The 22,427-nt window shown below is 49.3% G+C and overlaps 1 protein-coding gene across 3 annotated transcripts in view; it reads left to right on the forward strand.

The window, feature by feature from the left end:
• Nucleotides 1–22,427, forward strand: part of FBXO42 (F-box protein 42) — a 46,761-nt gene that overhangs the window by 17,126 nt on the left and 7,208 nt on the right. For all 3 annotated transcript variants that reach the window (XM_065038143.1, XM_065038142.1, XM_065038141.1), the window contains exons 4-5: nucleotides 5,996–6,130; nucleotides 21,955–22,108. In XM_065038143.1, the coding sequence (XP_064894215.1) occupies nucleotides 5,996–6,130; nucleotides 21,955–22,108 (289 nt within the window). The remainder of the gene's footprint in view (nucleotides 1–5,995; nucleotides 6,131–21,954; nucleotides 22,109–22,427) is intronic.

The following is a 22,427-nucleotide window of genomic DNA, read 5'->3' on the forward strand; positions in this document are numbered from 1 at the left end:
AGTCGACGATGCTGCTTAACCTGTGGGTGAATTTTTGCCCTGCTTCCAAGTTTCTAGAAGAGAACAGCAAAAATGTTCCCGTTGAGGGAAAGACACTTAAAACATGTTATTTGCGCTTCAACAGCATGGAGCGGCCTCAGCCCGCTCTGCCCGGCGACGCGGTCAAATGGGACAGAAATTCAGTCCTTGTGGCTTTTTTGCTGGGTCTGAGCCCTCGGGGAAGTGATGGCCCTGCCAGGGAGCAAATTTCAGTTGTTGCTGAAGGTAAATAAGCACGGGGCGAGCCGTGCGATCCCAAGAGCGAGCAGGCATCCACTTTGCATCGTTCCCGAGTGATAATTCATGAAGCAACCGATGCGCAGGCTCCTGCCAAGACAAGTCCAGGAGCCGCTGCGGGAAGCTCTGGAGAAGTCATCGTGCTCTTCAAAGATTCCCTTGTCCTCCTAAAAAATCAAAAAGGCATCATTGTTCGCGGCTCATTTTTAAGTAGGCGTGTTAGTGAAGTGCTTATTAATGATTTACATGGATTTTTCCCCGCAATTTTTGCAGCTTTTTTTGCAACCTGCTAGCTAGAAATTACCTGAAAACGGCCCAAATATTGCACCAGGGACTCGCTGTGTGCTCTTGAATTTATTGTGCTGCCCAAGGGGGCTTCCTCAATCCAAAATTCGTTGTTTTACTAAAGCCGCTGCCCTCGGAGCGTGTAATCTGTATTAACCTCCTATTTGACAGTGCCTTGGCTCCCATCAGCCCTCGGTTGCTACAGAAGCATTATTATTGCACTTTATGCACAGAAAGCTGATCTGGATTAACTTGTTTGCCGACTTAAAGTGATTTCTCCAGATCTGCGGTATCTGCTTTCCCTACAACAAAGTGTTTGTGGGTAGATTCGGGTGTTAAACCCAAGCTACAACTCATCAAAAGCAAAAATTCAAATGGAATCTGTAAAGCTGTGGCCTGAAATTCTAAGATGTGGTGAGCTGGGTGAAGTAAGAGCAGGAGGGAGTGAGGGAGGACTCACAATCCCCTTTTTAAGTTAAAAAGTGAGTGATTTGCCAGGTTTTATATGAAGACGTCATCTTCCAAGCACGAGTCGTTTGAAGTCAACAGATGACGGTAACCGGCATCAAAGAAATGGTATGAGATTTATTAGAAATATCCCAGAAATGCACACACAGAGCATAAAAGGACAAGCAAGAGGATTTTAAATCATTGGAGGTCACTACATCACCTATCAGTTCTGAGGGAGTATTGGGAAAACAGTTCGATAAGGAATAATTAATGGAAGTTATTGTTATCTCATGGGGAGGGACCATTTGGCAAAGTCTTTGATCATATGACTGATAATGAACTTTATGGATGAGCTGGAGGTTTTCTAACTGATTTGACCAAAGCTGCAGAACACCATAAAATATCAAAAACGCCACTTCTAATTTTTAGATCTGAACCGACGGGGGAAAAACTCCACGCGGGGGTTTTAGAGCTGAGCACCAGGTATAATATTTGCAGTCATCTAATTCTTTTTTAAGCCCTAACGTACGAAGCTACGAATCTCATAGCAGGGTGATGACTCATGTGGTTAAATAACCGGCCGCAATCGGAAAGCGATGGCAGAAGGCGCAGGAATGCGACCGTTGTGCCAGGAATATCGATCCTTTGATGGAAGAGTGACTAAGTTTAAATAGCGATTATTATTTTTTCCGTGCAGTCTGGGGAACGCAGCTCCAGCGTGATGAGTAATTAAAGCAATTTGGTGGGTTTACCCTGAGAGGCGAGGGAGAGGTAAAAGCTGGAATGTTGTTTGTTTTACAGGACGGGCTGCTTTTTTATTAGAGCTCCGGCTCTTCACATTACTCAACTTTGCTCAAGATATCGCTGCCGTTTGGCTGCGCTGAGTCCCTGCGCTGCAAGACACAGGAAAATAGTATTTTAGAGAGTAAATGTGGGGTTTTTTTACCCCAAAGTTTAGCTTTCTGGGGTCTGGTGTATTCTGATCGTGCCACAACTTGTGGTGTGGTCAGTGGCGCTGGGTGCGGAGAGGTTACCCCAAAACCCACCCACCAAGGGCTTTCAATAGCCAAACGGACTTTTATTCCCCCTTTTTCCGACCTTTGAACTTGGACAGGTCACTTTATTTGATGCACTCGCAGTTTCTAAAGTCAATGCCCCTTAATTATTGCAAAGGGCACGCGGTTTGCGTTCGGTTTTCCCTTCCCAGGGGATCTTTCTTTCGGTGACTCGTGGCCGTCTCTGGTGCTTTGTCATGCAGCGCGGAGGGGAACGGGGCCGCGTTCCAAACACGCTGGCTGTGCGCTCCACGGGGGTATCAGTGTCTCCAAGCTTCAGAAACATTTATTTTCATCATTTCCAGTTCCAAAGATATGCTGTCTCTGCAATACTGAAGCTGAATTTTATCAGGACTTTAGTCTGGGGTTGTTTTGTTCTGTTTGTTTTAAATCCATGCAGTGTTTTCCACCCAAAAAACAGCTAAAGGCACCAGAGACTCACACCCTCCTCCCCGATTTATTCTACACTGTTGCAAGGCTGATATAAACTTGAATTTCCACTTGTACACTTCTTTTTTTTCCCTAATATTTTACCCAAACTGATCCGTCTTCCTCAGCTTCAGAAGCTTAAAACGGTTTGTGAAGAAGCAGGAAAATGCAGTTGAAATTATTTTGGTCTAGGATTAAAATCCGTGGCATGGGGACATCACGGTGCCTGGCTGGCTGGCCTGGGGTTTTTGTTTTAAATCCAAATAGAGGAGAGGAATGCGGCCACCTCCCCTCAAAAATAATAAATGAGCTGTGGGGTTGTGTGAACGCGGCGCTTGCCAAGGGTTTGGCCTGGGGAGGAGGCAGGAGGCTCTAAAAATGCTGTGGGTTAGGTAGGGATTAGATGTCGAAGGCAACTAAACCTTTTGAGAAAGGTTAAAGGAGAAAAACCGCAGCGTTGCTTTGCACAGGGTTTTAATTGCACAACTGCCTGAAAGGAGCTTGGAGCCAGGGGGGTCGGGCTCTGCTCCCCAGGAACAAGCGCCAGGAGCAGAGGAAACGGCCTCAAGTTGCGCCAGGGGAGGTTGAGGTTGGATGTGGGGAACAATTTCTTCCCCAAAGGGCTGTGGGGCATTGGAACAGGCTGCCCAGGGCAGTGCTGGAGTCACCATCCCTGGAGGGCTGGACAGACGGACATGAGGTTCTCAGGACATGGGGCAGGGACAGGGTGGGTTATGGTTGGACTCTTGATCTTGAGGGGCTTTTCCAACCAAAATGATTCTATAATTCTACACTTAGGGTGCAAAGCTCTGGCTGGTACCTTCCCGGGTGCAGGTGACATTGCAGCCTACGGGGGGGTCTTAATGCATAAAAATGGTGTAGAGTTGAATCTTAAGGAGTGGGTAAAGCTATAAAAATACTCTTAATCATTATTTCTTCCTCGATCCCGTCCCAGGTAAATCCCCTACACCACTCTTTATAAATCCTCCACCCCAGACAGAGCTCCGGAGGTGCCGTGTAGGTGTGTATTAATTTGGTGAGACGTGGGTCGAGATGAAGAGGTTTCAGTTGCACGTAAGGACGTCGTGTGGCTGCACATGGGGCAGAGCTGGGTGGTCTCACATCCCGTGTCCCCAGCTCCCTTTTCCTGCTGTGCGCTTAGTAAAACACCCTGGACTTGTCCCTAAAAGCCAAGGGCAGGGGGGCTGCTGCCTTTTCAATAGCTAATCTGCATGACAAGCCCCAGGTCAGACAACAGGACCCTCGGCAAAGGCCACCGGGCGTCACCACGTCCCCCACTGAGCACGGGGTATTGTCTGCAGCGCTCCAGTGTGCCGGTTGCGATTCATTCAGAGTGGCGAGATGGATATCGCTGGTGTACGTACGGGTGGGCTGCCTATAAAAAGCTCTTTCATGCTGGAAATACGTTCCTGCAGCTGTAAAATTACAGCTGCGGGGCTGGATCACTCTAAACCATGGACGCACATGTGCTGGTGCAGAGCAAAGCTGGCAGTGCAAATTTCTCTTGCTCCGAATTGTTTCCTCTTGCTACCAAAAGCAGGTTATCAACCCTTCACCCCAGACGCTGCTTCTTTAGTTTCGTTTTCCTTCTTGCCGCGGTTTCAAAAAGAAAAAAGCCTTTACGTCAGTACAAGCTCCAGGGCAGTCCCGTGTCAGGTCAGCTCATCTGAATCTATTCTTATATTTTTTAACTGATGAACAGCCGAGTGCAACGTGTGATGGAGAGAGAGGGAAGGAATGGTGCAATTACACCCTGCCACGCATCCCCCTCCGCTTTTGCTTCGACACAGACTAAATATCAGGGCTTTTTACCAAAGCCCTTGTGCTGGTTATTAATGACACTGTGTGGTCCTCAACCTGGAGAAGCTGCTGCAGAATCCCAAGAGCTTCTCGCCTCTGTCTCAGACCCAGGGCCAGATGCCGCCCCGCGCCGTGGGCTTGGCCGCCTGAACTTTGACTTTTCCTTCGGGGCAATATATGGCTTGTCAACGTGGGGGTGACGACTTCTGCTCCCTCCGAGCCCTGGCTGGTACCCTCAGTGTTCCCAGAGCATAAAACATCGTGGCTTTCCACTGCGTGCTAGCGTATGTGCTCTTGGGAATGATTTACCATGTTTTTCCCCCCTCTTAAACTTGATAATAAATGGTGGAGTTGCTGGGGAGGCCTTGCTGCGGTTGGGTGGGTTGATGTTAGATTTTTCAGGCTATTTTTGAGGACATTGGTGTGTGAAGCTGGGCTTTACAGAGACATGTTGCGGTTTGGAGTGGGATTCAGGCAGCCGAGTGCTGATGCTAAGCAGGATTTGGTGATTTGGGAGACCTTTAAATATGTCCCGAGAGATGCAATAACAACCAGAGCAACACCCTGACATGCAGTTTGAGGCTTCAGAAACAAGATTGTCCTATCATCACCCAGATCAGCGCAGGAGCTGAAGTCGCCTTCTCTCCTCCATCCCCGCTTGCAAATTTAGGAACCGGCATGAGTTTGAAGGGTGAACTCGCTCTTCCAGCATCACCATCAGGTGCTCGTCCCGCTTCTCCTGAGTTAGGCAAGATGTGGAGGAGATGCCAAGAAGGCGAAAGGCGAGGGGTCGTCGTGCAAAATCAGCAGGTTGTGTTTGAGGAAGGAAATGCAGAAATGGGGAAATCCTCTCTGTAATTGCAGGGGTTTCACTCTCTGGACACCTTTGCTCATCCTCCAAGGGGAACGAACTGAGCGAGTCCTCTCTGCTCTCTCACATATTTATTTCTTGTGAGAGGTGCCTGGGTACCACAGGACACCAACTACCACATACAGACATTTGCTTGCTTTCTTTTGCTGCCGAGTTTGGGTCCAAAAGCTCTTTATATCCCTGGGTATCTTTGAAGGGTTGTCAGCTACTGTGTTCCCTCATTCCCCATCCCTAATCCTTTCCCATACAGAGCAAAGGGAATGTTCGCCTGAGCGTCAGTGGTGCTTTTCTGTGATGAAATACGCAGAAATACTGTCAGGTTTGGAAAAACAGAATGATAGATTACTATATAATAGAAAAATAGAGTAGTATTTAATAGAATATTATAAAAATAGAATATTATAAAAATAGAATATTATACAGTAAAAAAATACAATAAGTGACTAGGTCTGGGTACACAGGCCAGTTTCTTAGTCTTAATTCCTCAATCTATAAACCACATAAACTAGCTTAGAGAAGGTAAGCGTGCTGAGTGCATTAATTGTAGCTGATCTAATTAACTGCAGGCTCCTAAGGCAGCTTCCTTTGTGCTTTCAGGAGCAGCTCTGCTGGAGGGGATCATCATCTCACAGGGTTCTTGCTGGAGCTTTCCAGGGACACTCCTAAGCTGGCCCGTGGTTTTATTGAAGTTGGGGCTGCCCGTTTACTTTATTTCCCATCCAAAAGAAAAGAAAATAATCTCTTTTTTCCACCCAAAAATGTGAAGGTCGGAGAATCAGCTCATCCGTGCATTGTTTTTTATTCCCAGGTGCGTGTTACTACGATGCCAACCAGTCGATGTACGTGTTCGGCGGCTGCACGCAGAGCAGCTGCAACGCCGCCTTCAACGACCTCTGGAGACTGGACCTGAACAGCAAGGAGTGGATCCGGCCCCTGGCATCGGGTGAGAGGCGCCACGTGGCACTTTATCCAAATTTACCTCATCCCGCGGGCTGGCTGGTCTGATTCTGTATTTCCCCCATGTTTTATCATTATCCGACCATTTTTCAGTTTATATCCATTTGCTTTTTGCTGCAAAACATCCACACAGGACGAGTGACACCTGCGCCTCCGAGAACGTGTGTTGATAAGAATCATTATCCCAGCGCTGAGATTTTTATTGGTTTTCATAACTTTAGTAGCTGCCACTGGAGGTATTTTGAGGAGTGGAGCAGACGTGCCCGTGCGAGCGTGGGAAAACAGGTACATTCCTGCGGCCCGCGAGCGGGGCAGGAAAACACCGCAAAATCCTTTCCCACACTGGTTTTCGGGCTCCAAATGTCACCCACTGCACGCTTGTTTTCCTTATATTTCTGAATTGGACCAAAATAACACTGGGGGAAGCTCTTGGAGGGGCGTCAGTATTCAATGAGCTTTTCCAGCAAAAGCTTTTAGCATCTAATGAAGAGTGGGATGAAGAAAAGCTCAGCACCCACCAAGCGCTCCTTGTTGACTTATCTGCTTGGATCCAGGCACCCTCTGACCCTCCTCCATGTGCTCTAAATATTGTGAATTACTCGGTTATTTTGTTTTAAAGTCTTATTTGCTTGTCCGATGCGTTTTTCTTACACAAAGTCCTCCAAAATCCGGATGTTGTTGCATACTGGTGTTATCTGGGAATGGCTCAGATGTCACTTTGAAGTGTTAACACATAACTTGGTGCTTGGTGACTGCTCGTTGGATACCAACGTGTGCAAACCTTAATATATTTTATTTTTGTGCCTGTACACACAGTGTATGATACCTACAGGTGAAAATTAAGCAGTCGTGGGCTTAAAATGGCATTAAAAACCAAACCACAGTCTAGAGATGCATGGAAACCATCTCTTGCTCTTCCTCCCTCCCTACCGTAGCACTTTCCCTCTGCTCAGGGGTGGAGAAGAGGCCGGGAGTGGTATAAACAGCAGCCAAGGTGATGCAGATCTTTGCTCTGACATCTCTTCTTGCAGCCATCGGATCAAACGTGGGGCCGCGACTCGCAAACCGCGTTAACGTGCCCGGCCCCCGGCTCTGCGCCCTTCTCGCGATATTTCACCGAGTCCGATTCCCGCTGCCTTTCGAACAAATAACTCTTTTGCGAAAAGAACGAGTCCTGTGGGAATATGTGTCAGAGTTAAGTCCCATGGGAAGATCCCCCGAGGAAATATTTCTGCGTTGCTGTCATGAAGCGCGTGGAGGGAGATGGGATCGCAACTGAAACTTGGGGCGGTCTCGCCGAACAGAGAGCGCTCTTGTTCCTCCGGCTTCAGAGGAGATGAGTCACCCCGCGCCTGTGCCGCTGGTTTTCTTTACACATAACTGCTATTTTATTGTCTTTTAGTCCTTAACCAGAAGGTTGGCACCTCCTGCATGGGAAAGAACAGTGACTGGAGGGGGCAAAAGCAGAGAGAGCTTTGAAATTCAGGTTTCAGAGATATAAATAAGGCGGGAGGGATTTTAGTTTTAAAAAAAGAGCTGGCATTGATTGATTAACACTTGATGTGTGCGCAGGCTAATTGCTCGCAGAGGTTGAGGAGGAGTTCCCACCCCTGTCTTTATTCTGGAGTAAAACCCACCCTATAGAATCCATAAGACGGCGGTTTTTCCACAAGTTCTTGTGTGGAGAAGTTTGATCACATTCCTCTTGCACCCTCGTTAATCACGACCATCTCAGCTAATGAGAGCTGGGCAGGGCAATGCCTTAGACCTGGCTCAGGTGAGCTGCAGCAGCTTCATCCCTTTCCCCTCTCCAAAGGGCTTTTCCAGGAGAAAACACCCATTGTTGTTGTTGTTGTTGTTTGTTCAGACCTGTTTTCATTTGGGTTTTCTTACTTGGAGGCATTAGATGACATCAGAGCAGGAGAATTCACCTCCAGCCCAAGCTGCTGCACTTCATTTAGGAGTAAATATTTATCCTTCAAAGAAATAATTGGCCTGTGTTTCTTTAGTCTCGGAGACGGAGGAGGGAGATAATTGCTTCAAAAAACCCTAATTTTTGAGGTTTCAAAGTATTTTTTGCCTTAGATCTAAAACAATGGCATTGACTCTCTACTTATTAGGCTGGAGCAGAACAAGAGAATTAATCTCCAGCTTTTATGTAGCTCTTTTTCCTGGTGGGGCTTAATGCTCTACAAAGGAGGGTGGAAGGCAGCAGGATCTCTATTTTAAGAACGTGGAATGTCTCTCAACTTTTTCCTCCCTCAAGATTTTCTGGCCCCTTTGGAGCTACTTTTCCACCTCCTTCACTCCCACAGCCGAGTCTCGCTGGAGCGGGCGGGGGAGCGCTAATTAATGGCGTAATAATGACTTAACGTGGGCAGCCGGCAATGTTATCCCGGGGTAGGTGGTCCTTGGGAGACAGGTGCCTTCCTCCACGGGTTGGGGATGCTTTTCTTTGCCTTTATTTGCATAATTAATCTGGGCATTTTGAGCTTATCTGCCGAGAGAAGAAGCCGATGGAGGCCGGGAGGTGGTTTAGGCTGGAGCGTGTTTACCCAGCTAGAGGCGAGGGTTAGTCCCGACTCCTCGGAAGCTCAAGCCGCGGCACGCCGCTCTCGCAGCCGTGACTTTGGGGGTGATCGCCCTCCGCTGCTCCCCAGAAACGAGCTCTCCTACAGCCGAAACAGCCCAGGGAAGAAACCAAAACCCCTTTGAAACAGGAAATCCCAGGGCTTAACGCAACGTGTAAGGCAAGGAGTGCACCCGGTGAGGGTTTTGCTGATGCCTGGAGGTGGATAACTCAGGATTTTGTTTTTTTGGGGAGGAACCTTTGTCCTGTTTCCACGAGACGTTCTTGTTGAGATCCATCTCTGTGTGATAAGAACCGCGGGCACGTCCTGGGAGACGCTGCCTCGGCCATCAGCACTGACCCAAACCCGTCGTCCGTCTCTCCCGTTTGCGACATTCTCAGGCTGTAGCGAATAATTTATAGGGAGAATTGAGAGCGTATCCCCTGGCAGTTCTCCTTCTGGCCTGCCTGTGCTATTCCAGACTGTATTTCTGCAGATTTTCTCCCTTCCTGTGTTTGTTATATTCCTCGGGAGCCCTGCGCTTGGCCTCTGTCTGCCAGGACCCCACACTGAACTGAGAAATCCCTTTTTTAAATCTGCGAGAAAACTCTGGTAGTTTTGCCTGTGCTTGCAGGACAGAGGTGGAAGGTTTGGGGTTTTTTATAGTGTCTTTTACTTGGGAATGATGATACAAAGACCTGGTCTTTGCAGGGAGACAAACGATAGCTGAAGACTTATGTACTCTGTGCATCCTCCTTGTTGTTCCTGCTTTATCATCCTCGGCCAAGCACGATCCTCCTTTTGCTACCATCTTCCCTATGGCTATGTGGGAAGACAAGAGCTGGAAAAAAGCCAGTTCCCCCTCTTGACATCATGTGTTTTATCGCTGCGATATCCCGCTCTGATATTGGGGGAGTTGCGGCTCCGTTTTTGGTGTTTGCCGGCCCCACGTCCACCCTTCCACCGGGGGGCTAAACCTCCCCAGGATTTGTTTCCTAGTGCTTCTTTCATGCTGCATTTGCTTTTGCTGGGGAGATAGGAAAGCTTCTCATCTCTTTTTCGGGATAAAAACAGACTCGGAGGCAAAACTCGTTGGTTAGATGCTTTTCTCTTTGTCCGTGTTCACAGCGTTGTGACGTTGCCACATCAGCGCAGCTGATCCTCCGTGTGTCTTATTGCTTTAGCCTGAAAATGAGCAGGGACCATCAGCGTGAAGTTTGTGCTTAAAACCTCCTGCGTAGGCTTAATGAGGCACAGTAAGTGTACAAAAAATAAAACCGCTCCCGAGTCGGTTCCTCTTGGCTCTGTCCCCTCCGTGCTTTGAGTGGGAGCTGCTGGGGTTTGAGGATGGGGTTTCCCCTTGGGAGCGGAGGGGAAGGTGCTTTTGATGGTGTTGTGTCAACAAAACGAACAGCCCGAGGAGGCAGGAGAGACTCTGCTGTCACCTGCCCCAGGTGTTTGTATCAGATGTGGTCCCCGTGCAGTGGGAGGCTCTTTGAGCCGAGAGAGCCAAAAACCCGCCCGTTAGTCGTCGAACGCGAGCGGAGCGGTTTGCCCTTGACGAAGCTGTGCAAAAACCTTGCCCTGAGCAAAACAGAATAAAAAAGCAAGCCATGTTTTCATCATTTTTCATCATCTCCTTCTAGAAAACAGCGGCAAGTTTGCAAAACAGTTGGTGAAGTTGGATGGCGCTGGTCCCGATCCAGGGTGAGCTGCTTCATGCGGGGCCTCCCGGGTGACGGGAGCTTTGTGGAGCTGAGAGGAGACGGGAGCTGCAGCAAATTGGGGTTGGAAGGATCTCTGGAGAGCATCCAGTCCAAAAGGTGAAGGACTGGACTTTCCGAGGAAGGGACGTTGTTACGCGACTGACATCCAGCCCTCCGCATCCGCAAATCCGTGTGACACCTTCATAGTGGCAATCCAAAGGGTCGGTGGGTTTCTAAAGAGTAAAACAAGTTACAGTAGTAGAAACCATCTCATATTTGGATTTAAAACCCTGATATTGTGCAGATTGTTCAGTCCTTGGTTGTGTTTTGCATCTTTTTCCTGAATAGCAGTAACCAGCCGAGACTCGTTCGCAAAATCCTCCTCTCTGACCCCGTATCGCAATTCTCCTGCTCCCGTTGCAGAGGGACTTGCCTCACAGGAACGTAGCGAGTGATCCAAGGCACATCCTTGCTTTGGGGGTTAAAAAAACCCCCAAAATCCTGCCCTGACCATGCCAGTATCCTCTGTAGAGCAGCATTTCTGTCTGTAGACCGCTGCCCGTCCACAAGACTCCATTGGCGAGACGTTTCTTAGCAAAACCAAACCCGTTCCCAGATATGCAAGGAATGAAACCAGCAGAAGCAGGTTTTGAAAATAAACTTGCAAAATGTAGCTCGTCTCATTTCCACTGACAGCTCTTGCGAGGGGAGCTCTTCACGCACCCGTGTGCGTCTGCACTCAGTGCAGTGTTGAACGTCCCTTTTTAATTGAAGACGCGCCTAATTTTGTATCAGAAATTCAGGATCACCTTGAGCGCGCTGAAGCCAGGTCGTAGCTGCTCCTGGGAATCCAGATGAGTGAACAGCTGATATCTGGCACAGATTCACGTCTCTAATTATGACTCCGGCTACTGGCTGCGGGTGTCTGGTATTTCAGAGTAGAACAGGTTAGTGGAACGGGTGGAAATCCCTCGCAATACGTGCTGCCGTGGGATCGAACAAAGAGGAAACGTTTGCTCCGGCTCTTTTCCTGACCTGGTTTGTTTTTCTCCTTTATTGCCCTTTGAGTTTAGCAGCAGTAGGGGCTGTTTCTCCATTTGCAGAGCTAAAACTTTGTCCTGTCATTAAAAAAAAAGATCCCTGACTTTCCCACTGTGATCAAAATGTTCTTGGAGCGCAGAACGGCTTGACCCTGTTGGAAACTCTGCCTTAATTCTGGTGAGTCTGCTGCCTGCCTGCAGCTTGCTTAGCACACAGCACTGTTCTTTTAGTAAATATATTGAGTTTTTCCCCAGTTTGGGCTCACAGGTTTGCAAGGAGGTGAGGAGCCAGCAGTAAAGCGATAGTAGCCTTTGACAGCTGTATCCTCCAACCTGGTGTTGGGAGGGACGAGAAGCGCTGAAGGATGAAGCCTATTTAAAGTGTCAAGCTGCAGCGTGGAAATAAAAGGCAAAAGTGCATCTTTTGAAGAAGAATCCTGGTAAATAGAGAAATCCAGCTGATAGTACATATAGAAATGCTGCAAAGTGCACAGAGGCTGTCCTGTTGGATGTACACAGGGCAGCAGTCTGCTGCTCCCAGGTGAAAACTGCGTCTGCAACACCTTGAATCCTTCCTTTTGCAAAGTGCAGCGTTGCAGGGCGGCTGGGTTTGCAGCGCTTGGAACCAGCAAGCTACACCCTGCTTTCCAAAGGAGCCGATAGCCCTGAATATAGAGTTTAAACTTCATTACAGCCCTCCAAGAGAGCAAACCGAGAGCTTGTTTTTCAGGCTCTGGGCTGCGGCTCGGCGCAGCTCGGGTGATCCTTGGTGCCTTTCGGTCCCTCGGTTCGTCTGTCCGAGGCAGACAGGATGCTAATTTGTTCCATTCTTCACTTGGGTGGTTTTGAAAAACATCTCTAATGAAATGTGCGTTATTAAATATTTCAAGGGCAAGAGATGAAAATTCATCAGGTGAAGGTTTTGGTTTTGTCTTTCTCCCAAAAGCTCTGACGTCTCACTGGGAAAGCGCTGCTCATGTTCCAGAGCTGGGTTCCAGGAGGTTAATTAATCCATCGCTGTTTGGGTGCAATAGGGTTGCTCTGCGGCCGTGATGAGATGCCTGATCTGAGTGGGTTTAGCTTGACAGCATTTACCAGCCCTTTGGTTTGTCCTCTGCTCTCGTGGCCTCTCTTGCTGTTTGTGTTTAACCTCTGAAAGTTTTTCATCACCTGGATCCGTCGCCTTCTGAATCGCTCTCACCCAACGTCACCCATCGTGTGCAGGGCAGCTCGTACCCCTCGGGATGGACACCTGGTTGAGTGAATTACACCAGGGACACAGAGGTAGAAAACACACACAAATTGGGTGTGTGACCTTTTTGCGACGATCTGTTGCTCGGGAGGTGACTGTCCCCTGCGTTGGGCACTGGGGAGGCCAAACCTCAAATCCTGGGGGCAGTTTTGGGCCCCTCATGCCAAGAAGACCCTTGAGGTGCTGGAGCGAGTTGAGAGAAGGGAACGGAGCTGGGGAAGGAGGTTGAGGTTGGATTTAGGAACAATTTCTTCCCCAAAGGGCTGTCGGGCATTGGAACAGGCTGCCCAGGGCAGTGCTGGAGTCACCATCCCTGGAGGGCTGGACAGACGGACATGAGGTTCTCAGGACATGGGGCAGTGCCACGGTGGGTTATGGTTGGACTCTTGATCTTGAGGGGCTTTTCCAACCAAAATGATTCTATAATTCTACACTTAGGGTGCAAAGCTCTGGCTGGTACCTTCCCGGGTGTAGGTGACATTGCAGCCTACGGGGGGGTCTTAATGCATAAAAATGGTGTAGAGTTGAATCTTAAGGAGTGGGTAAAGCTATAAAAATACTCTTAATCGTTATTTCTTCCTCGATCCCGTCCCAGGTAAATCCCCTACACCACTCTTTATAAATCCTCCACCCCAGACAGAGCTCCGGAGGTGCCGTGTAGGTGTGTATTAATTTGGCGAGACGTGGGTCGAGATGAAGAGGTTTCAGTTGCACGTAAGGACGTCGTGTGGCTGCACACGGGGCAGAGCTGGGTGGTCTCACATCCCGTGTCCCCAGCTCCCTTTTCCTGCTGTGTGCTTAGTAAAACACCCTGGACTTGTCCCTAAAAGCCAAGGTTCTCAGGGACATGGGGTGGTACCAGGGGTAGGGAAGCAGTTGGACTTGATGATCTTGAGGGGTTTTTCCAACCAAAATGATTCTATGATTCTATTTTAAATCTGCTCGTATGGCATTTTTCTCTCTGTGCAGAGCAGCCCTTCTTAAGACACTTATCAGTGTGAATTAAGCAGAGAAGCATGAAAAATAGCTTGTTGCTTTAACCTTGTCAGACTTAGATTCCCAGAGAGAAGCGCAGATCCCTCCAGAGATTAACAAGGAATTTTTCCCACTATCGCCTTTATCAGCCTCTGGGATGGATGCGGAGAATTCTTTGCCTCCACGGTCCCCGTTTGCGACACACAAAGGTACCCTGGAGCAGGGCCGGGGCAGCTGCACATCGCTTTTCGACATCAGTACGTGTTCATTTTAAAAAATGACCTCCAGGCCATCCGAAAATCACGCTCTACCAAAATTGGGGAAAACTATTTGCAGGCCTGTTGGTAAAGAAGAAGTCTGCGATCTGCAAAAATAGGTTCCTAGGGTTGGGAGTCCTTATATAGACAAGTAGCTGTGTCTCCTTGATGCTGCTGAGCATCCGGTAGCTCCCAGTGAGTTCGGGAAATTTAATGTCTCATGTGCCTGAGATTTGGGTGAAACTTTGAGCACCTGCTGTTGAAATGCTGAGTAGGAATCTCTCTCCTTTAATACTCTTTCCTCTGCCTCAAAAAGCCAGCAAATGATTTAATATTTCATGGTGTCAAAGTGCGGGCTGGTAATCTTTCAAACCAGTACTTCAGGGTTGATTTTGCAAGAGCTTTTTATTATTCTGTACAGATTTCTTTTTTCTTTCAGGGGTATAACTTTATCCTGACATTTGATTTCGCGGCCTCGCGGAGGATTTAATTCTTGTGGCTTCGTGCTTGTCCGAGTTCAGCTGACTCGAGCCAAGATACTCGCTAACTGTCGGAAGGCTGTGAGAGCAGCTGAGGCAGCCGCGAATCCTCCTCCTTTTATTTCCTTTTGAGGAAAGAAGGCTTAAAAAAATACGAAACGGGTGCCCCAGCCCCACACGCTGGTGTTTATATTGGTGTTGTCTCCGAGATAATTAATGCCTTGGAAGCTGATAACCCGATCCGGCTCCTGCCCGAGGCTGGTGCCGTCATCCCGGGCGGGAGGTACCGAGGTGCGATGGAGCTTTGTCCAACCACAACCTCCCCCAGGCGTTTTATTATCGAAATATTTGGGTTTCTCACCAAGCTTTCCCTCCTCAGCGGGTACATTCACCTTCGGAGACGCTCCCTTTTGGGGTCGGTGGAATAAAACCCCGCTTATCCCGTGGCTAAATGAGCCTTGTCGGCCGGGAAGGAGCTTTGAGGAGCTTTTGGAAAAATCCTGCTCGGAGGCTTCGGGCAGACGGTGCTGACATCTATCGGCAAAAACTCCTTGCGAGGCGTCCCAGAGGGTGATTTTCCTCCTTTAAGCTGATGCTGCTGTTGTGCCTTTGCCTAAGGACCCTGTCCACCAAGATTACATATGTAATACCTCAGATTTAATACACAATATTCACTTTATGGTGTATCTCCTGGCCGGCGAGATGTGCTTCCAAAGACTTTTTAAATGCTCGCAGCGTGATTTTGTTAATACATCTTTCACAAAAGCATCTGCTGTAAAATCTCCTTAATTCCGGTTGGCGTGTGGAATGACAAAGCACCAGCTCATGCTTGTCCACGATCCAAAAAGGTGAATATTTATTCCGGATGTGAAATATTCAGCCAGTTTGGTATTAAAGTGGAACAAGCCAGAAAAGCACAGTGCTTGGGTGGCTTGGAAAGTAAAATAAGAGGGAAGGAGGATGTGAAGAGCCGGACTGAATATCCCTTTGTGTGTCATACTGGGATTTTCACTAAGTGGCTGAATTTTCTTTGCAGCAAATTTTGAGCTTTTTGCATTTATTCAAGTTGACTTTTCTGGCCGGTTGCTCTTTAAAGGATGGTTGAGCGTTGTTTAGCCCCGTGGTAGCTGTAACCTCACCTAATGACACAGCGGCCGTTTCCTGAAAACACCCCTAATTTGGGGCTTCTCCGATGTCCGAAAAGCCTCGTGCTGCGGCGAACGAAAGGGGAATGTGGCTGGAGCGAAAAGCGCAGAGCTCAGCATAGCAAGCACGCTCCTCCGCTAACCCACACGTTCCTCCCTCCCTTCCCAACAATTAACCGGTTACTGCTTCGTTGTGTAGCCCAATTTCCATCCCTCCGTTTGCCTCCTGGAGGGGAAGCCAAGAGTCACAGGAGCCGATCAACCGAGCGTTGAGCTCTTTAATTAGCGCCGGAGCTGTTTTGTGTAGGATGACAGACTGTTACTCAAATCACTTGAAAGTCTGCAGGGTACGGTATCGCTCAAGAGGAGGAAAAGAAACAAGTATTAAAGCAGAGAGAGGTGGATTGCTGGCTGGCGCTCGGATTCCACCCACCTCGAGGGAAAAGCAGCTTTTGCAACAGCGGCACCTTTTACCGCCAAGGCCAAATTTGCATTTCCCAAAAGCGGGTGAGGTGGTTGCGAAGGGGGAACCTGGGGTGACCTCACTGCAAAGAAGGACTCAGCGCCTTGGAGCGATGCTGTCGGTGAGAAACACTCGGGATGGACCCAAATTAAACCTGGAGGTGCAGGAATTGCGGTGATTGAGGAAGGGGCAAAGCCCCGGGGCGTTCTGCCACCTTTAATCTCATCCCTTGTTTGCTCAACGTGCTGCGTAAGGACATTTTTGCTGAGCATTAGCGCCGAGTGACTCAATAATCCTGTTGCACGGGGTTCAGAGAGCACTGCCTCTCCTTTTCAACAGCTTTATCAGCCTTGGAGTCACAGTGTGTAAGAATTTCCCGGGTGAAAAAATAAACATGACTATGACATTGCAAAAGCTCGGGGGTGACTTATCCTCCCTGGTGGGTTTTTCTGCCTCCGCTTTGTCAAGACTGCAAGAAACCAGCCCTTTGGTTCCATGCTGGAGGTTTGACTGGGCTTGCACCATGAGCCTGTGTCATTGTAGGGTGGAAATTCAACTTTTTCTGTGTGTGTATATCAGTTTAAGCCACTGTGGTTTGGTTACATACCCCCCATAACTTGCAAAAAATGGTGCGCAGATATCTGCCCCCCCCCACCTGAGAGGTGTTTTGCAGGTGGCAGCCGCACGTGCCCGCAAAAGACAAAGCAAATCTTGTTCAATTTTTCTTTAAGCTCTTGCAAAGCTGAATTCCTGTTCTCTTCCAAGCAAGGAAGTGGCTTTGGTAAGGGAAGAAGATACTTTCCTGGCTCTTAAAAGCTTTAAGGTTTAGGCAGGCCTAGTCAAAGCCAGGCTTAAAAATATTTGCAGTGCCAGTGCCCCTGATTTGAACATCTTGGGGATAAAACCAGGTGAAGGTGAGGTTTCCGGGTTAGGACCCGTGATTTGGCGTCTTTAAGTCTCTGCCGGCCTAAAACCTGGACTAAGAAATCCAGACTGAGCATCAGAGCAGCTGCTGCGGGTCCGTGGGATGCAGAACAGCAGGTTTGACCCGCATTCCACGTCCCACAGAGATGTATGTGGTTTAAAACAGCAACGGGACGGCTGGTTCCAGGTCTGAGATGGGGCTTTGTTAGTCGGAGGCAGAGCACAGTAAGTCCAAGCCTTCCTTTTAGCCCCATTTCTGCTGCGACATCCACCAGCTGGCTCCATTTTTTCCCCTTCTTAAAGTAATAATTTGCTTTTTACCCCTTTTTGACTCTCCCGAAGCAACACAAGCTCCCCAGGGTGAAATCCCGCAAAACTGTTTGGTTTTCTGCAGCCGGTTTGTATTGAAACTCTGTGACTTTGCAGAGGTCCAAACCATTTAGGAAAACCCAGCAAATGTTGCTTTTGTACCTGATGATGCACGTTCAGCATCTCCCTCTGGCTTTTCCTCTGGAATTACAATATGCTCCACTGATAACGCACCCACCAAATTAAGCGCATCCTTGGGCCGGGCCATAATCTGTTGAACAAATGTAATTTTTTTGCAGGGTTTGGCAGGCAGCTGCTGTTTTTCCAGCGTGGTTTGAGCCCCGGTCACCTTGTCCCTTTTTGTCCTGGTCCAGGTAGTGGCTGTTCACCCCAAGCCCTTCCCCGGGATGGTTTTCTGTCCCTTTGCTGTGCGGGTTGCAGGTGGTATTGAACCTCCCTTTGCACATGGAAATGCACTGGATGAGCTCGCCTTCATTTCTTCACTTGGAAATTGGAAAAGCGGCTGTTTATCGTGGAATTTCACATGAACCAGCTGACGGTGACAGGGATCGGCTTGCCAGAATTGTACCATCGTTTCTTGCTGGAGCTAATGTGGCTTTAAAAAAACCCATCAGATCTGGCAATAGCATCCCTGGGCCGTTATTGTCTCATTTATCTCCAGAAAGCTTAGTCCACCATAACAAAATTCCCCCAAATGTATCCCCTTGACACAACCCCAGAACCCTTTCCATATCTCAACCCGCCCTCCAAGCCGGTACAAACTCCGGCTCCGCTCCAGCGCATCTTTTACGACATTTCCCCAAACAACATCCATTTGAACTTCTCTTTTCATCTGGGTAACCCCATCAAACCAGGCACTGGCTGATTTGTATTTTTCCTCCTTTTCCTCTTTTTATTTTAAGCTCCACTTGGTATTTTATCCTCAGAGTTGTAGGTAAAAGGCTGATCTGGAAATTCGTGTTACACGTGCCCTTGCAGCCGGGTTTTTGTGGCCGCTGAGCTCTGCGTGTGCTGCTCCGGTTGCATTAGAGAGCTGAATAAATGGGCTTTAAAAAATGCTTATAAGGACAGATCTTAAATAGATAGCGACCAGAGCTCGTGTCAGAAGCGATTAGAGGTTGGCATTTCTCTTCCAAACATGCGTGGAAGCCAGAGATCTTTGTTTGTTTGTTTTGAAAAGTACGTATCTGCTTTGCAAGCCAGGAAAATCCATCAACTGGAAAAAAAAAATAGCTCAGACCGGCTTTTAGCTCCTCATCCTGACCGAATAAACAGCGTCAGCTGGAAATAGAGTGTTGCCTTCTATGTTTAGGGGTAGTTAATTGTGCTGCATCGTCTGCGTGCTTGGATTTTTATCCCCAAGGAAAGATAATCTGATATCGGGCTGGATGGTGTTATCGGGGTGTGGAGCTTGGAAACCCAGCCAGGATGTGTCCTGTGTGCTCCGTCCCAGGGAGCAGCTGAAACCGGTGCAATTAGCTAACGATGCTCTTCTGCAGGCACTTCAGTCCCTGGTGAGGAACAGAAGCCGTTTCATTTAATCCCGGTGAGGAAGGAGCCCTCCCACGTCAAGTATGTTCCTGCAAACCTTTGAAACGCCGCTCAGCGCCTCCTCCAGAGAGCTCGGACTTTGAGCAGGTCGTTACGGGGCCCCATATAATTAAGCCATGTCCCTTTGATGTCCCTGCTGCCATACCTTGGTCCCTGCATTCCTCATACTTGGGACCTGAAGTCACCAAGTTGCCGTCGCGGCTCCTGCCCTCCCCTGGGGACGGTGGCAGCAGAGAAATGGTGTGAATTCTCCAGGTTTCAGCAGCTCTTTGCTCATGGATTTCTGCTTAAACGCGAAATCACTGAAGCCCTCCCTGGTACAAGAGCATCTGTAGATAATATGAGGACGTTAGGAAGACATTGTTGGCCCTGAGGGTGGTGAGAGCCTGGCCCAGGTTGGCCAGAGAGGTGGTGGATGAACCATCCCTGGAGACATCCCAGGCCAGGCTGGACGGGGCTCTGAGCACCCTGAGCTGGGCAAGATGTCCCTGCTCATGGACTGGGTGAGCTGGGAAGGTCCCTTCCCACCCAAACTATTCTGTGGTAACCCAACAGTCTGCTTAGAAGAGGCTTTGAGAGGTGAGCTCTTCCTTTGACCTGTAATACTGAGATTTTTCCTGCATTGCAGAATGCAACTCCACTCATTTACACCCGTACAACATCCAGTAGCAGTCAAAGCTTCCTGAAAAACCAGGACTAGCCTCTGCCCTGGGCTGTTTGCAGCTCATTGACTCACTTTGGAACCGTCTCGCTGCCCAAGGCTGGGGTTGACCTTCAGGTTACAGCACTAGGAGGGTGGGTGGCTTTTCTCTGCACCATCCCAGACCTTTCTAAGCAAAGAGCCAATCTGTTTCTCCATACTAGAATGACTCTAGCTAGCCCTTTTTATTTAAAAATAATCCAGTTTAAGCCCAGCACCTTTCACCCTGTGGCATCCTCGATGGAGAAGCCCAACCAGCCAATTCTCCACAGACCACGTAGAAATGTTTCTAGTTTGTGATGCCAAGCTTGGGAGAGCAACTTGACGCTCTGCCGGGGAAATATTTAGGCTGGCAACCTGCTGGTGTGGATTAATGAATTACACACAGCCACAGAACGAACCAGGAAAACTGGAGTTTAGGAACAAAGAGGAACCAAATGTGCCCCTCTTCTGGCACTCTTGTCTCAGGTATCGCTCTGACCACACTACATATCGCCCCCACAACTTTATTCCCTTTTTCCCCTATAGCTGTGAACCTGAGAGCAGCAGAAAGAATGTGTTTTGTCCCTGGAAAAGGGCTCAGGGACCCTGTGCCCGTCTCCTCTGCGTCTGGCCAGGGGTGGCTTTTTGGCCGAGCTCTTCCCACCCACCAGCTGGAACCCATCGCAATCGAATTGCTTTTCTCAGCTGCAATATCTTAAAATAGCCGCTCTGGTTTCTTTTAAAAATAGTCTCCATTCTGCTTGTCATTACCTGCTAAAAATGTTGCTCAAAGTTCTATTAGGGCGCCAGGGGAGGTGGGTTTGTTTGGTGTCTCGGCCTTTTTGGAGAAGGTGACTGTGATTCTGCGGCCACGTGTGTGACCTTGCCCTTGAGCTGCCCCCGCTTCCCACAGCCAGCTGGGCACATCTGTATCTTTTGGGTGATGTATTGATGATTATTTTGAAAGTGTGACCGCAGAGGTGGAAGAATCCCTGTGCTGGGCACTGGGGAGGCCAAACTGTGAATGCTGGGGGCAGTTTTGGGCCCCTCATCTCAGAGCTCAAAATGGCGGCACCAGAATCACCTCAGGGCTCAAAATGGCGGCCAGAAGGGTGGCGGGATCACCTCACACCAAGAAAGGCCTTGAGGTGCTGGAGCGAGTGGAGAGGAGGGAACGGAGCTGGTGGGGGGCTGGAGCACAAGTGTGATGGAGCGGCTGAGGGACCTGGGGGTTCAGCTGGAGAACAGGAGCTGAGGGGAGACCTTCTGATCTCTGAACTGCCTGAAAGGAGCTTGGAGCCAGGGGGGTCGGGCTCTGCTCCCCAGGAACAAGCGCCAGGAGCAGAGGAAACGGCCTCAAGTTGCACCAGGGGAGGTTGAGGTTGGATGTGGGAACAATTTCTTCCCCAAAGGGCTGTGGGGCATTGGAACAGGCTGCCCAGGGCAGTGCTGGAGTCACCATCCCTGGAGGGCTGGACAGACGGACATGAGGTTCTCAGGACATGGGGCAGGGACAGGGGTGGGTTATGGTTGGACTCTTGATCTTGAGGGGCTTTTCCAACCAAAATGATTCTCTGATTCTACAAATGTTCCTGATGCTGGTGACAGCCACAGGAAGGAGGATGCTCAGAGGCATCAGCCCTGGCTGGAGAGACTTTTTTGGCTTCTCCTTGGAAGCAATTCAGTGTCTGACCCAGCACTCGCAGCCGGTGGGATCATGACAGAGCAGCAGCAGGTCGAGAATGGAGCTCAGCGCTTTGCTGCGCCGCATAAGCCCTTGGCACACACGGCATTTTCCTGGCGCGACATATTGCACCAGCACCGAGCCCAAGAGGTCACATCATCTCATTCGTGCAGGTCCCTGCCCCCCGCGGAGCGTTTTGAACTCAAACAAGCCGAGCAAAAAGTCTCTTAATACTTTTTAGAGCAGCGCTTTGTTCTGCAGGCTGGAGGAGGGACTGTTAACCCACACAGCGAAGCGTTTCAGGTTTAATCACGTTGCTTTGCAAAAAAAATAGAGGGGGGGGATTTGGTGCGCTGCTGCTGGTGAGCGCCCCGGCGATCGGCCACGAGCGACGCCGGATGCGTTGGAACTGGAATTCGCTCTCCCTCCTTCCTTGGGGAGAAGTTACTGGGTACGCGGAGGTAATTATTGCTTTTATTCAGCACTAAAGCAATAATTTCGAGGGATATGTTAGAAAGCTAGCAATTTCCTGCCAGTGAGTGACAGATGTTTTGCCATCCACGAGACGTGCTTTCAGGCTCCTACTAATTACCATGACACAAATTGGCAGGAGTTTTTCTTCCCAGGCTCCCAACTCTAATTTTGCGTTCTTTTCTGCTATTTTTTTTTTAAAGGTGGACTCTCCGTGTTGTCGCACTTTGGTAAAACCCGTGTTTGGTTTCCTAACCTTCCCCTTCTCTCTCCCTGCCCAGGTTCGTACCCCTCGCCCAAGGCGGGGGCCACGCTGGTGGTCTACAAGGACTTGCTGGTGCTTTTCGGCGGGTGGACGCGGCCGAGCCCTTACCCCCTGCACCAGCCGGAGAGGTTCTTCGATGAAATCCACACCTATTCGCCCTCCAAAAACTGGTAAGGGCACATCTGGATTCGAAGTTCAGGCTTTGATCCTGGAAATACGCAGCTGTGGCACAGCTGGAGGAATTGCTGGAGGGTGTTTCTCCGAGCGTGCCGGGGACTGGCTCGTAGGGAAGCTCATGTTCCTCGGTGTGGCTGATCCTGGGGTGTCTGCCGTGCTCTTAATGAAACAAAAACCTTAAAAAGGAAAGAAAAACAAGGCACAAAACCACACCGAGGACATGGACACGCTGCCATCTGGCACTCGTTGGGTGGTGGTTGCTTCCATATGGCTCTCACCTTGTACCTAAAGTATTCCCAGACTCCCTGAGTG

This window comes from Columba livia, chromosome 21 (genome assembly GCF_036013475.1).
Source record: "Columba livia isolate bColLiv1 breed racing homer chromosome 21, bColLiv1.pat.W.v2, whole genome shotgun sequence".
NCBI lineage: Eukaryota > Metazoa > Chordata > Aves > Columbiformes > Columbidae > Columba > Columba livia.